The sequence below is a fragment of the Ammodytes marinus genome (genome assembly GCF_949987685.1).
Source record: "Ammodytes marinus genome assembly, chromosome: 7".
NCBI classification, from domain to species: domain Eukaryota; kingdom Metazoa; phylum Chordata; class Actinopteri; order Uranoscopiformes; family Ammodytidae; genus Ammodytes; species Ammodytes marinus.
Genome location: NC_137211.1, coordinates 22011703 through 22024670, shown reverse-complemented (window position 1 = coordinate 22024670; position 12968 = coordinate 22011703). Strand labels below are relative to the sequence as shown.

General features: G+C 40.5%; 1 protein-coding gene across 1 annotated transcript in view; it reads left to right on the top strand.

The window, feature by feature from the left end:
• Positions 1-10385: 10385 nt before the first annotated feature.
• The window catches only part of ntsr1 (neurotensin receptor 1 (high affinity)), a gene marked incomplete at both ends in the record, with an annotated part of 45523 nt that continues 42940 nt past the window's right edge, over positions 10386-12968 (top strand). Inside the window, one exon of the mRNA XM_080030373.1 lies at positions 10386-11060. Coding sequence (XP_079886499.1) covers positions 10386-11060 — 675 coding nt within the window. The remainder of the gene's footprint in view (positions 11061-12968) is intronic.

The following is a 12968-nucleotide window of genomic DNA, read 5'->3' as shown; positions in this document are numbered from 1 at the left end:
GTCCCAGAGGTGCTCGATTGGATTCAGGTCTGGGGAACGGGCAGGCTAGTCCATAGCATCAATGCCTTCATCATGCAGGAACTGCTGACACACTCCAGCCACATGAGGCTGAGCATTGTCATGCATCAGAAGGAACCCAGGGCCCACTGCACCAGCATATACAGTAGTGGTCTGACAATGGGTCTGAGGATCTCCTCCCGGTAACTAATGGCAGTCAGGGTACCTCTGGCTAGCACTAGGAGGTCTGTGCGGCTCTCCAAGGATATGCCTCCCCAGACCATCACTGACCCACCGTGTGAACCTGCTTTCATCTTGAAAGAGAACAAGGCACCAATGGCGAATCTGCCTGGTGTTCTCTGGCAAATCGGGTTGCACGGTGTCGGGCTGTGAGCAGAGGCCCCACTTGTGGATGTCGGGGCCTAATACCACCCTCATGGAGTCTGTTTCTGACAGTTTGAACAGAAACATGCACATAAGTGGCCTGCTGGAGGTCATTCTGTAGGGCTCTGGCAGTGCTCCTCCTGGTCCTCCTTGCACAAAGGAGCAGATAGCAGTCCTGCTGCTGGGTTGTTGTCCTCCGACGGCCCCCTCGATGTCTCCTGGTGTACTGGCCAGTCTCCTGGTATCTCCACCATGCTCTTGACACTTTGCTGGAAGACACAGCAAACCTTATTGCCATAGCGCGCATTGATGTGCCATCCAGGATGAGCTGCACTACCTGAGCAACTTCTATGGGTTGCAGACACTGCTTCATGCTGCGTTAGTGGTTAGGGCACTGGAAAAATGCAAAAGTGACCAAAGATCACCAAGAAAGGTGAGGTCAGGAAATGGTCTGTGGCCACCACCTGCATAACCATACCTTTATAGGGCTTGTCTTGCTTATTGCCTCTCATTTACACCTGTTGTCGGTACCATTTGCACAACAGCAGGTTCAATTGTTTAAGAATCTGTGTTGCTTCCCAACTGGACAGGTTGATCTCCCAGAAGTGTGATTGACTTGGAGTTGCATTGTTATGATTATGTGTTCCCTTTATTTTTTTGAGCAGTATATCTTTAATTAAGGGTTCCAACCTTACATACATTAATGGGAAAATGAAGTTTTAATATTATATATATATATATATATATATATATATATATATATATATATATATATATATATATATATATATATTATTTCCCAAACAAAATGATTGTTTCCTTTTTATGATGTTTTCAGTCACTCAGTGACTTGTAGGTTTAATGTAGAGCGTGCATCAGTTACTTCTAGAACCAGTAACTTAATATTTTTTATTTTCAAATGTGATATTTTTTTTGGAAACATTTGAAAAATTCCATGGCTTTCATTAGCTGTGTAACGATGATCTTAACCTTTATCAAGTGATGCAATTTCCTTCACCATATCTAGGTAGTTTTTTCAGAATAGCCTGGATCTTGCCCAATCACAGCACATACTCGCACTCTTTTGACCATTAAAATGAACCTGACACTTCAAATGAATGATTTTGTTGTCATTACTTTAAAAGCAATTAACCCAAGTAACCCCTTTCTGGTTATTACCATACATTCATTTCTCATCACACAATCAAAATATAAATCACTTTCCACCACACATGTTCTGATATTTGTTCATTATTTCCAACCATAACTCATTTTCTCTATTAGCTTTTTTAATTTCAGCTTGAATCAAAACATGACATCTCCCTTTCTGAAGTTTCCACTTTGTTATAAATGCTCCGCGACTGTTGGTGACTCATACATTGGAGACGTAGACAAGGTCTACCATTCACCCTGCTTCTGAACTGTGAATTTCCAACGCTGCATTAGTGTGTAGTCCCTGAGATTACACAATCAATAGCAATATGAAAGCTCTCTGTGCTTAAAGGGGACATATTATGCTATTTCTCGGTTTTAAATGTGTATTTCCAAGGTCTACTAGAAAAGGTTTTCATTGTTTATTGTTCATTGCCTTTTCCAGCCTTTTCTGCTCTCTATCTCAAAAGGTTGGTTTTGACATCTACCCCCCTTCGCAAAAAGCCTAGTCTGCTCTGACTGGTCAGATCTACATTGCTCATTTACGCTATACCTACCTACATGGGCATGGCACATGCCCATGTAGGTTTTGTTTACTTTTGGCCAATGCAGCATGGAGACCAATGTAAACATGTTTAGCTTCATTTCTACGGCAAATATCAGCAAACTAACCAGTTCTAAACTAAAAGCTGTAAAACTGAACCTGGTCAGGCAGGAGTCCGTGCTGAAAACTGTGAATTTGGCATCAAGATATCTGATTTCCCTGACATTATCCTCAGGTAAATACAGTTTAATTATGTCACAGTCAATAACAGAATATGAGCTAAGTATTTATGCATAAACTCTCTAAACTTGTTAGACACCCTGTTTTACGTTTGTCTTTACAGGTTCAACTGAGGAATGATCTACAGCCCAGTGGAGTGAAAAAGCTTTGGTTGTGAAGCGATGCTGAGGTGACATGTAAAGATGTACAGTAACCATAATGGAAAGGAATCTATCCTGAATCATGTCAAGATTCACTGGAAAGGCATTATCTTTTGTAAAATGTATGGTTGAAATAATTGTGCTTTGGGTTTGTCAGAGCTGCAAATGATCTGACACCCTTTCAATAGTAGATAATGTATCATTTGTATTGTGATCACTCATAATAAAGTTTTAGCTGACGTGTATAGGCCTACATCATACATCTGTAGTTATGGCAAAGCTACAAACGGATGGAAATATGTTTTCTTCCATTATAAAATAAGATAGGCTACTAATAAATTCAGTATAGCCCTTGCTCAAGAAGCAATGAGTTCTGAGTGATACTGTGTTGTTTGTAATATAATGACCAGGAAACAAACACCAGCAGAGGCAACTTACAGTAATCCTGTCAATACATTACACTGGGGTCATGTAATAGGCCTACTGCTGCTTTTACCAAAACTGCTTATAACTACACACTGTCCGCAGACTTATTGCGGTGTGTACTTTAGCTAGCAGGTAGCAGGCTGAAGCTATTCAAACAAAATACTCTTCAGTTTCCAACACACCATACAGTTTCACCGTCTGTTTTTCACACAGGTGCTGTCACGTCTAACGTGAGCTCACAAAAGAGCCAAAGAACAGTCACTGCCAAAGACTCACAGCTACGGTAAAGCTAGCCAACACTAACTACTAAACCCAGCGGCATTCTCTCATTTCAGTCGGTGTTGGTTATTATAGGAGGATAATACAAAGCACATTACACTCATTGAACTAACAAACGGCCAGAATATTTTTTTAAATAGGACTACTTACATTTCGGGTGTGTCTCAGTCTTCCTGGCACAGTCTCCTCCACAGTCCAGTAAAAGGGCTTTGATCACACAAACAGATTGCAAACCTTTGCTGGACATAGCCTAACAAAAAATGAAGTAAATCCATTCAGCCCTGGTCTGCTTAGAAGCTGGGGTGTGACAGTAGCTTGAGGATGAGCTAACACTGCAGCTTGCTTCTACTCTGTTGTTGCATTAGTATGGGGAGTCTCAGGTGTGTGTGGTTACCAACGGGCGTGTCTTGATTTGCCAATCAACAGCCGAGTTTCTGGCTAGCTTTTCCGTGGGAGTATAATATGTTAACGAACTGACCAATTTCGTCACTAGTCGGTGTATTTTGGAACAGACCTCCAAATCCCCCCTTTTTCGTAATAAGCACCCCAGAAGAAACGTACATATTTGTCTTTTTGAAGCTTGTGTGTGCTGGTAGGGACCCCAATAACCTAAAAACTGTGCCCAAACACCGGAAATCAGTCAGTCAGTCAGTTTTTCATAATATGTCCCCTTTAAACAAAGACTGTTTCCATGGCCATGTTCCACTCTGTACATGGAAGGACAAAGACCATTTGAGCTAATGCAAGTATAATGAAACTCCTCAAGCATCCTTTCAAGGAGTGATTGTTTGTATTGACCATTTGTTATGCTTTTAAATTTAAATGAGCTGTTTCTTGTTTCTGGTATATAGCCTAGATAAAGCCGTTCTTCTTACTCTAGTTTAGATCTATCGTTCAGTAGAAATGAACAGTTTCCATCTATAGCTGAGTTATTTTTCCAGCGTATAAATAAGTTCTTGTTTACAATGTCAACTGTTCCTGCTCCTCAGGTTTTTATAACAAAATAATTTTCCATGAATAAATGAGTGCATGTTTTCCATATATGAACACTATTTAGATTAACTGCTTCGCCTTCATTACTTCAACATATTCCATTCCTCTCTGCACCTCTAGAGATTTTCTCTCTTATGTCCGGTACAGGCCCTGAGATACATTAGTGTTGCTGAAAAGGAAAAAGCAGGTGCTAATTGACCGAGCATCTTGATTGATGTGATCATCTGCCACAACACACAAGCAACAGGAAAAGTCCCTGTAATTACATGCACAGTGTACATTGAAATATGAGCCCTGACGTGTGGGAAAACACATTGTCAATTACTCTATTCGCAAGGGCAAAGTGCACCAAATATGATCACCGAGACGGTAATCTCATTAACACATCAGGATACATCGGGGTACCGAGGGCATAGAACTGACAGTACTACAACATTTACTCACAGCTCTTACTCTAGATCGTGTTTAAGGCTCAGTAGATGTTCACCGGTAAACTCTGTCAACTCTCTGAAATCATCTGAATGGGAAAAGAAAACCTGACAAACAGTAAGGCCATTTTATTAAATGTGAGAACCGTGGGGCACTCGTGGTGTAGTTGTTACAGCGTCCCATCCCCATAGAGGCTCAATCCTCCGAAGCAGCAGGTTCGAATCCAGCCCGTGGTCGCTCTTTGCATGTCATTCCCCTCTCTGCCTCATTTCATCTGTCTCTCCTTAACTGTCTCATAAAGTATAAAAATGCCCAAAAAATGTGTTATCGATTACCAAACAGAGTATTGAAAAGTAATGGCTTTGAGGCTGGACAGTGATCCCTATACTAACCTGAGAGTGAGTGGTCTGTCAGCAATAACATGGTCCGTCAAACATTGACCTCACTCGTCCAGCTCTCCCACAGCAGCTCTCCATCCTGGGAGTGTCGGAGGTGCCTGCTTGCGCGGGCGGCGCGAACAATACCAACAAACGCTATGTAAAATTCCGCCTGAGAGAGGAGGACTGCACAGATAAAAAACACAACACCACATATTATAGTGGGGCAGAAGTGATAATTGAGAGGGATTCTTTTTGTGTGACTCTATCATTTAATATTTTCATTCAAATGTTGCATGTTTGGGGGCGCCCTTAGCTCAGTTGGTAGGGCGTCCCCCCCATGGGCCTTGGCCAGCAGCGGACCCGGGCTCGATTCCAGCCCGCGGTCGTTCTCTGCATGTCACTCCCCTCTCTGCCCCATTTCAACTCTGTCTCTACACTATCAATAAATCATAAAAATGCCAAAAAAAATTAAATGTTGCATGTTCAAGTGTGTCAACTAAGATTTGTTGTGTGCTTATGTTTTTGTGTACAAATATTTGAGTTTTAGGTTTAAGAGAAAAAAAATCTAAATCAAAAGTGAAGTAATTCAGGAGCTAGACCACACAGAGGATGTGTCCCTGACCTGACATTACCCTTGCACCTTTTCTAATTTCCTGTGCCTCTCAGAATCTTTCCCTTCAAATTAGCAGCCTGTTTGTTTTTCATGAAAATTAACTTCTACCGCTAAAGCACAAGCTATACTATGGAAGTGTATATTAACAAATGACCCTTAACCCTAACCTTCCCATATGCCTCAGCTCCAACTCTAACCTTTCCATAAATGACTTGAACATCGCTGTCTCGTCCAATTCCCCGGGGAACTGAAATCAATAGCCCACAACCCCTGTGCATTCCATGTGCTCCATTTATGAAATATGGAACAAACATCGCTGGCCAAAAAGCACTGTCTCAGTTGGGGGTTCTTCATGTGGTATTGGTACCTTTTATAAATGCTGAAATGTCAAGTGGCTGTTCTTGAAGGAAAATCAACAGCTTTCCCACCACTTCAAATAAAAGCACCACATGCCACAGACAGATCGCAATTGAAAATTATCCTGGATTTGGAGTTCATGGTGTGAACCTGTTCTGGTCTGCTTTTAATTTAATTAAATGATTTGATTTAACATGTAAAATGAAAACAAAATGGGATCAAGATTTTGTTGGTTCCTTTTTCTGTGGGTATTGACACCTTTTCACTCTTAATCACGAGGGGAACATAAATGTCTGAATCAAATGGCATGGCTTTTTTATCCAATTGTGGCCAGCCAAAGAGCTACACCGCTAAGGACGCTAACACAATGGCAACAGAGTCCAGGAGGCGAAAGCAGGAGATTAACATTTTCAGTCGCCCGTCAGTGTCGACACACAATCCAACATTAAATAATATAATTGAATGGATTCACACACCCAATATAAAGGCTTTCATTTTCTGTGCATTGTGCTACTATCTTAAAAAGATGCTGGAAGACCCTGGTCATGATGCCCTATGCCAGTGCCATGGTCTCAGGATGGTGGCACATGGATGGATGAATTATGAATATGTTTATTAATACTTAACACATTAATACATCCTGGTATAAACATGGAAGTCTCAGCCTCTGAGGCAGGAGGCTCAAAGCTTTCACTCAACTGTATTTGTGCAACTGCTGCATACATAATGAATAGCAGCAGGCAGATACCATCTCAGATTATTAAAATAGCTTACCCTTTGCGTACCAAAAGAGTTGACAATTGAAGGATGAATCTTTGACAAACTTCACAGCTGACAGGATTATGGTTCCCTGAGCACCAAATATAGCTTTTCACTGTGAGGCCAATTTCTAACATTGTTTGGAAAGCCCTTAACCGTTTGTGAGGAGATTTGACTCTTTTAGAGAGAAGAGTGAGACACACACTGTCCAACTATAATCACAAATAGGGTTTCAAAGGGGTGGAAAGTTTCCGGTAAATTCCTGGAAACTTTCCACGGGAATTTTCGCTCAGGAATTTTGGGAATATTCAAAATAGGGAATTATAGGAATTAACTAAATGGCCGTAGTTTAAATGATTTTTTTTTCATATCCAAACATAAATCTAAACATATAAACACTATGTTTGGTCATAGGCAGACATCCATGCAAAAATAATACAATAAAAAAAAAACATTACATTTGAACAGATTTGTTTGTAGGTAGAACTTTTTCAAGTTTTGATTATTTTATGAACAATCAATAATTTCAATGAACAACAAAAATATGAATGTTCTGTTAAATATAACACATCTTTCTGACCCCACCCAATCAATAAAATAAGTTAATTGCCCCCTATGTGATGGAGGAATGCACAGTGCGTGTAAGGGGCGTGGCCTCAGTACCCCTGCAGTAGGATGTGTGCTATGTGCAATTTGCCAAGTGTACTTGCATGAATTCTGGTTGTTTTAGTCAAGATTATGCTCAAATATATTTACCCCAAATATATTTAAAATCACTGTTTAAAAATAAATATATTATATCAAGTTGTGTCTCAATAAACTTTGAAAAAAATCTGATTTGAAATTAAATGTTCATAAATACTATAAAAGTTATTTAAAAAAAACTGCTTTTTACTGTCTAGAACGTTTGCTAGGACTAAAAGTACATAGTTAGAAGGAGTAGGTGCATTTGGGTTGCTTCAAATTTAGTAAATTCACGTTTATTCCCGTTAATTCCCAAAATTCCTGTTAATTCCCATAAATTCCCATGGAAAGTTTCCAACTTTGAAAATTCCCGGAATTTTGCAACCCTAATCACAAATCATTAAAGTGCAATAGCAACAGGTAAGCAGGTTATGTCCTACTTTAAAACTGCATCATTTAGAAATATAAAATGTAAATAAAACTAAAAAATTTGAACATTTATTCATTTTTTTGAAGGAAAAGTTATGACTTTAATCTCAGAGAATATCCAAGTTTATTTCATGTTCAAAAAAAGTGTCCCTAATATGCCCTTGTGTAACCGAGTATGAATGACATGAGATAAGCTAAAATGACAAAATAATCAAATGGCCGAATTCCTTTGTAGCTGCTTCAGTTCATGCTGGTTCACAGTCTCACTGTCATATTTTACCGGGACACTTGAACGAAGCAGAGCCACGTTCATGTTCAAAGTAACACCTGCACTGTTCCTTCCCTGACAAGTCGAGATGTCTCCCGAGAGAGGACTATACTCACTGGGTGAAAGAAAACGTTATGCGAATGACAAAGGCAAAGACACTTCAATAGCACATTCAGATGCCATAACTGTCATTATGGAACTGATGCTGCAGTCGTGTTTGTTTCAGCTCAAGACAATTACAAAGATCAAAAGGTAATTTTGTATCTGCTTGAACCTTGAAACTTTCCTCCTCCATTTATCATATGCAATCATGGCTGGTGTAAGGAGTGTGCTTATCAGTGATGCACACTGGAATCGGGAAGAAGTCCCCTTCATGCCTCAACCCAGAATGCAACAGCAGGTACTCATATTTCCTTTGTCTCTCTTTATCTTATCATGGATGTATTCTTGTTTTTATTAAATTTGTTATTATGTTTTGTCTTTGAACCAATAGGGAGATTGTTTAGAGATTGTTGCAGAAAGGGCTGAAAATATTATCTTATACTTAACAGGAAGGGATGAAGAGGAGGACTGTGTAAGGGGAGAACTGACACTGGTACACTCCTGAAATTGTCAGCTTAAAAATAACATCACTCTATCGACTATTTGAATTCACCAACCGTTTATTCAAGCGTGAATGCTCTTTATTTCTCAGGCTCATAAACTGAGCAACACGTGAGACCTGTATATTCGGAGGTTGCTGTTTTTTTGTGGCAGGACTGTTAACCAGGAAGCACTTCTCTTTACCTCTTAACTATCCATCAGAAAGTCTGGGTGATGGACTAGAAGCTGCCAAACATGTCTGGTCATTTTACCGAAGGCTACAATCAGCGCAGGCCATTGGGGGAGAGGGGGGCGGGGCAGGAGGCTAGGTTGGACAGTTTGTCCTAAGAGAAATATTTCTTCAGTAACATAATTATGTTTCACACAGGTCATTCGACATCTCCACAACATTAAGGTTTGAGTGATGCCGAGGTTCACAGACATGAAACAACTCATGGAACTTACCAACAGTTATAATGTTTACCATCTTCAACACCTCTGCTAAAGCTAATAATATCAAAATAAAGAAAATGTAATCAGTTCTGTTTATTACAGATGATGAGCATTCAAATAATTCCTGCACATTAGAACATACTAAAATATTAGAGTATTACTGACGCTAATTTGACAAATGAATGTCCAATTAAAATTAAACCTTCATACACTGAAACAAATGTCGACAGTGAAAACAAGAATAATCTGTCGTTTTGGTTGAACGAGTGAATAGGTTTATTTGACTTCTCATGTCCATGCTAACTGTCCACCACCCACACCGAAGCCTGTGAGAAGTGGGAGGAAAAGGGAAAAAGGACCTCCTGTCCACTTAGCCATAACTGCAGCTGGCATTAGACCAAACTGGGTCCATTTATATTAAGACATGCTATGTTTTATTCCTCTGTGTCAGCCGGTCAGCCCAACCCAGTGTACATTGTCAGAGACACTAGCACCCAGGGCCAGAAACACACAGACAATGCCGATGTAAGAAGAATTTCCTCAAGGTTGGAAGGATATCAGCAGTTGGTTGTTGTGTAGAGTTCGTCAGCATGAGATGATATTATAAACCAACACACACATGCTTTAGTGTGGCACTTGTGTTTGCATATAGAGGCAACACACAATTAATAATGAGCTCCAAGGCAGAGACATGCACTGAAATGATATGTGTAATAGGACATTGTGTGTGGGAGAGAGTGAGAGAGACTGTGTGAGAGAGTGAGGAGTATCTGCTTTGCTACATTGATCCCATCAGTGGCAAAGTGACCATTACAGTAAAATGTTACAATGCCTCCAACTCATTGTTCGTGCTCCGTTGGCTGGCTCTCCTGCTGTTACATTATGCCTTTGCACTTAGGTTGCCCTGGGTGAGAGCGCAGTAAAGAGAGAAGCACTCTGATGCAGAGGTAAAGACTTATCAAGAAACATCTGCAGTAAAGTGTGTTTCAGAAATGGCATGCCCCGTAATTTTCGATGTATGGGTCCTTCGCATTAGTTCCTGTTTCCAAGGTGAAATATGAATGGACAGATGGATAGTGCTCCATGCGCTGAATGGTTGTGCGTCACCGCATTGGATCCAGTGGCGGGCACACGCCTCCTCCGCGCGAATATAAAAGCCTGCCCTTCACTGACTACCACAGACCGACCCGTTTTTACTCCTCACGTTTTGAGGAACACGTACAGTTCACACAGTCACACTTTTCAGTTCCCATGCTGTCACACATATAGAGGCATAATGGATTTAAACTTCACGCTCTCAGGGCGCTACTTGGCTGGCGGCTTTGGCGCGCTGGAGCATAAACAATTTTGGAATAACTCACTGTTTCCACCTGATAACAACATCACCGCCAATTCCACAACAGAGGAGGAAGACTTGGAAGTCAACACGAACATTTATTCCAAGGTGATAGTCACTGTCATCTACGTGGCTCTGTTCGCCGTGGGCTCTCTGGGGAACTCCATCACCCTGTACGCGCTGCTGACCAAAAAGACCCTGCAGAACCTCCAGAGCACGGTGCACTATCACCTGGCCAGCCTCGCCGTCTCCGACCTGCTCATCCTCGTGCTCTCCATGCCCATCGAGCTCTACAACTTCATCTGGTTCCACCACCCGTGGGTGTTTGGGGACGCCGTGTGCCGAGGCTACTATTTCCTGCGGGACAGCTGCTCCTACGCCACGGCGCTCAACATTGCGAGCCTGAGCGTGGAGCGCTACATGGCGATCTGCCACCCGTTCAAAGCCAAGAGCATCATGTCCCGCAGCCGCACCAAGAAGCTCATCAGCGCCATGTGGCTCGCGTCCTTCGCGCTCGCCACGCCGATGCTCTTCGTCATGGGTCAGGTCATGCGTAGAGGCGAGAAGATATGCACCGCGATCGTCTCTCCTGTCACCCTTAAGACTGCGCTCCAGGTGGGTGTCGGACAAGTGTGTGTGGGTTTGGGTTTGTGTGTGTGTGTGTGTGTGTGTGTGTGTGTGTGTGTGTGTGTGTGTGTGTGTGTGTGTCTCCGTTGCTCTTTACGCACCGGGATGAATTAATTAAAAGTTTGAATATGACTGCAAAAGTACACACGTGGTGTACGTACATAGCCTACACATTATGTTTCACAGCACTCGACAAACTGTACTTTAAAAAATAAATATATTTGTGTATGAAGTTTAAATTATCTTTATTATAAGTTTATTGTTTTCTTAGTAATGGCAGAATTTGATAAATGTTTATTTGTGTGACCCTAACTAATCAAACTTTATTTTTAACTAAAACATTATAAAAGATACATTTAAATAAATGTTTTAAGTTGTGTTACTAGGGTAAAATACTGTATATCCTATTTCATCTTGAACACGTTAAAATAGTATGAGTCAGGTTCTAAAATAGTCTTAAAATAGTATGATATCAAAAGATCAACCAAACAAGGATTCAATTGCTATGTGTGTGTCTGGTGCCTTTCTTTAATGTGTCTAAAACCCGTATGCCTCACATATAAATTTGATTTCAACTTATATTCATACCTACAAACTCTTCACATCTCGACGAAATGTGTCATTTTTGATCAAAATATATCATACAAGTGAAAAGAAAATGGCAGCTTGTTTTGCTAATTTTACCAGGCATCTGAACTTAAATAAATGTTGATTTTTTCCTTTATTCTCTTCACGAGAATGCTACGATGCATGTTAAAAACACGCAATCCGATTCCCCCCACCACCCCCCTCAGATTTTTGGCTTTCATGACGCCCCTGCCTGTCGATATTTGATTATTTCACTGGGAAATACAGGAATAAACTGAACCATTGCCCAAACATTAAAATGAGCAATTTCTCCCCGACTCAGTACATTTAAATGTATTTAGCCATAGGGTTGTCATTAGTTTCACTTCATGCAGATTCATTCCTGACAGGAAATGAACAAGGCAGACTCTCACCAACAGCAACAAAACAAAGCTTGTTTCTGCCAAATTAAAAGTGAGACGTGATGCTGAAGGCAGGGACATGATCAGTTCTCCATGTCTAAAAAGAGAGAAGTCGACTGAGAATATCAGTGAAATGAAATGTGGCCAAAATAATGATGATCAGCTTGTGCCTCTCATGTGTGAACATACAGTAGTAGGTCTATACATATATGAGTCACAGAGCTGATCATCAGATTCTCTCATTACAAACTAACATATTTTCTAATCTTGCCAAGGATCGCAGCCGCTCATGTTCAATGTGAAACACAACCTTTACTTTTTCTAGCTATTCACTCTTTAGAATTTTCTGTTAAGCTAAAAACACGTCTTGTGTTTAGGCTTTTAACTCCCTTGACTGATTGTATGGTACATATTTGATCTGTTATTTTGTCATTTATCTGATTTTACTGTTTAATGCATCACTCTTGTCCCTTATTGAAGCACTTCATAACCATGTTAAGAAAAGTGAAACACAAATATAATCAATATTAGTTGTAGCAACAAAAAAAAGTCAAGACATGTAAGTTCTGACTGCCTGGTTCAGAAAAACTGTGAGAAACGGGTTGAAACCCTTTTCCAGGGCAGTAGCAGATAGAATTGTTTTCCGTCCAGATGGTTTGAAGAGTATTTTCAGCAGAGCAGTAAGTTGTTTAATGACCTTCTGTGTTTTTCAAATATATTCCAGCATTTCATTTTTTTTTTCTCAGTTGCTTCAATTGCCTGCAACTCAAATGTAATGAATAACACTTGAGATTTGGACTCAAGGAAATTGGTAGTGACAATGCTTTTTACAATTTCCTGACGTTCTAAAATAATCCATAATGTCTGTGTGTGTGTGTGTGTGTGTGTGTGTGTGTGTGTGTGTGTG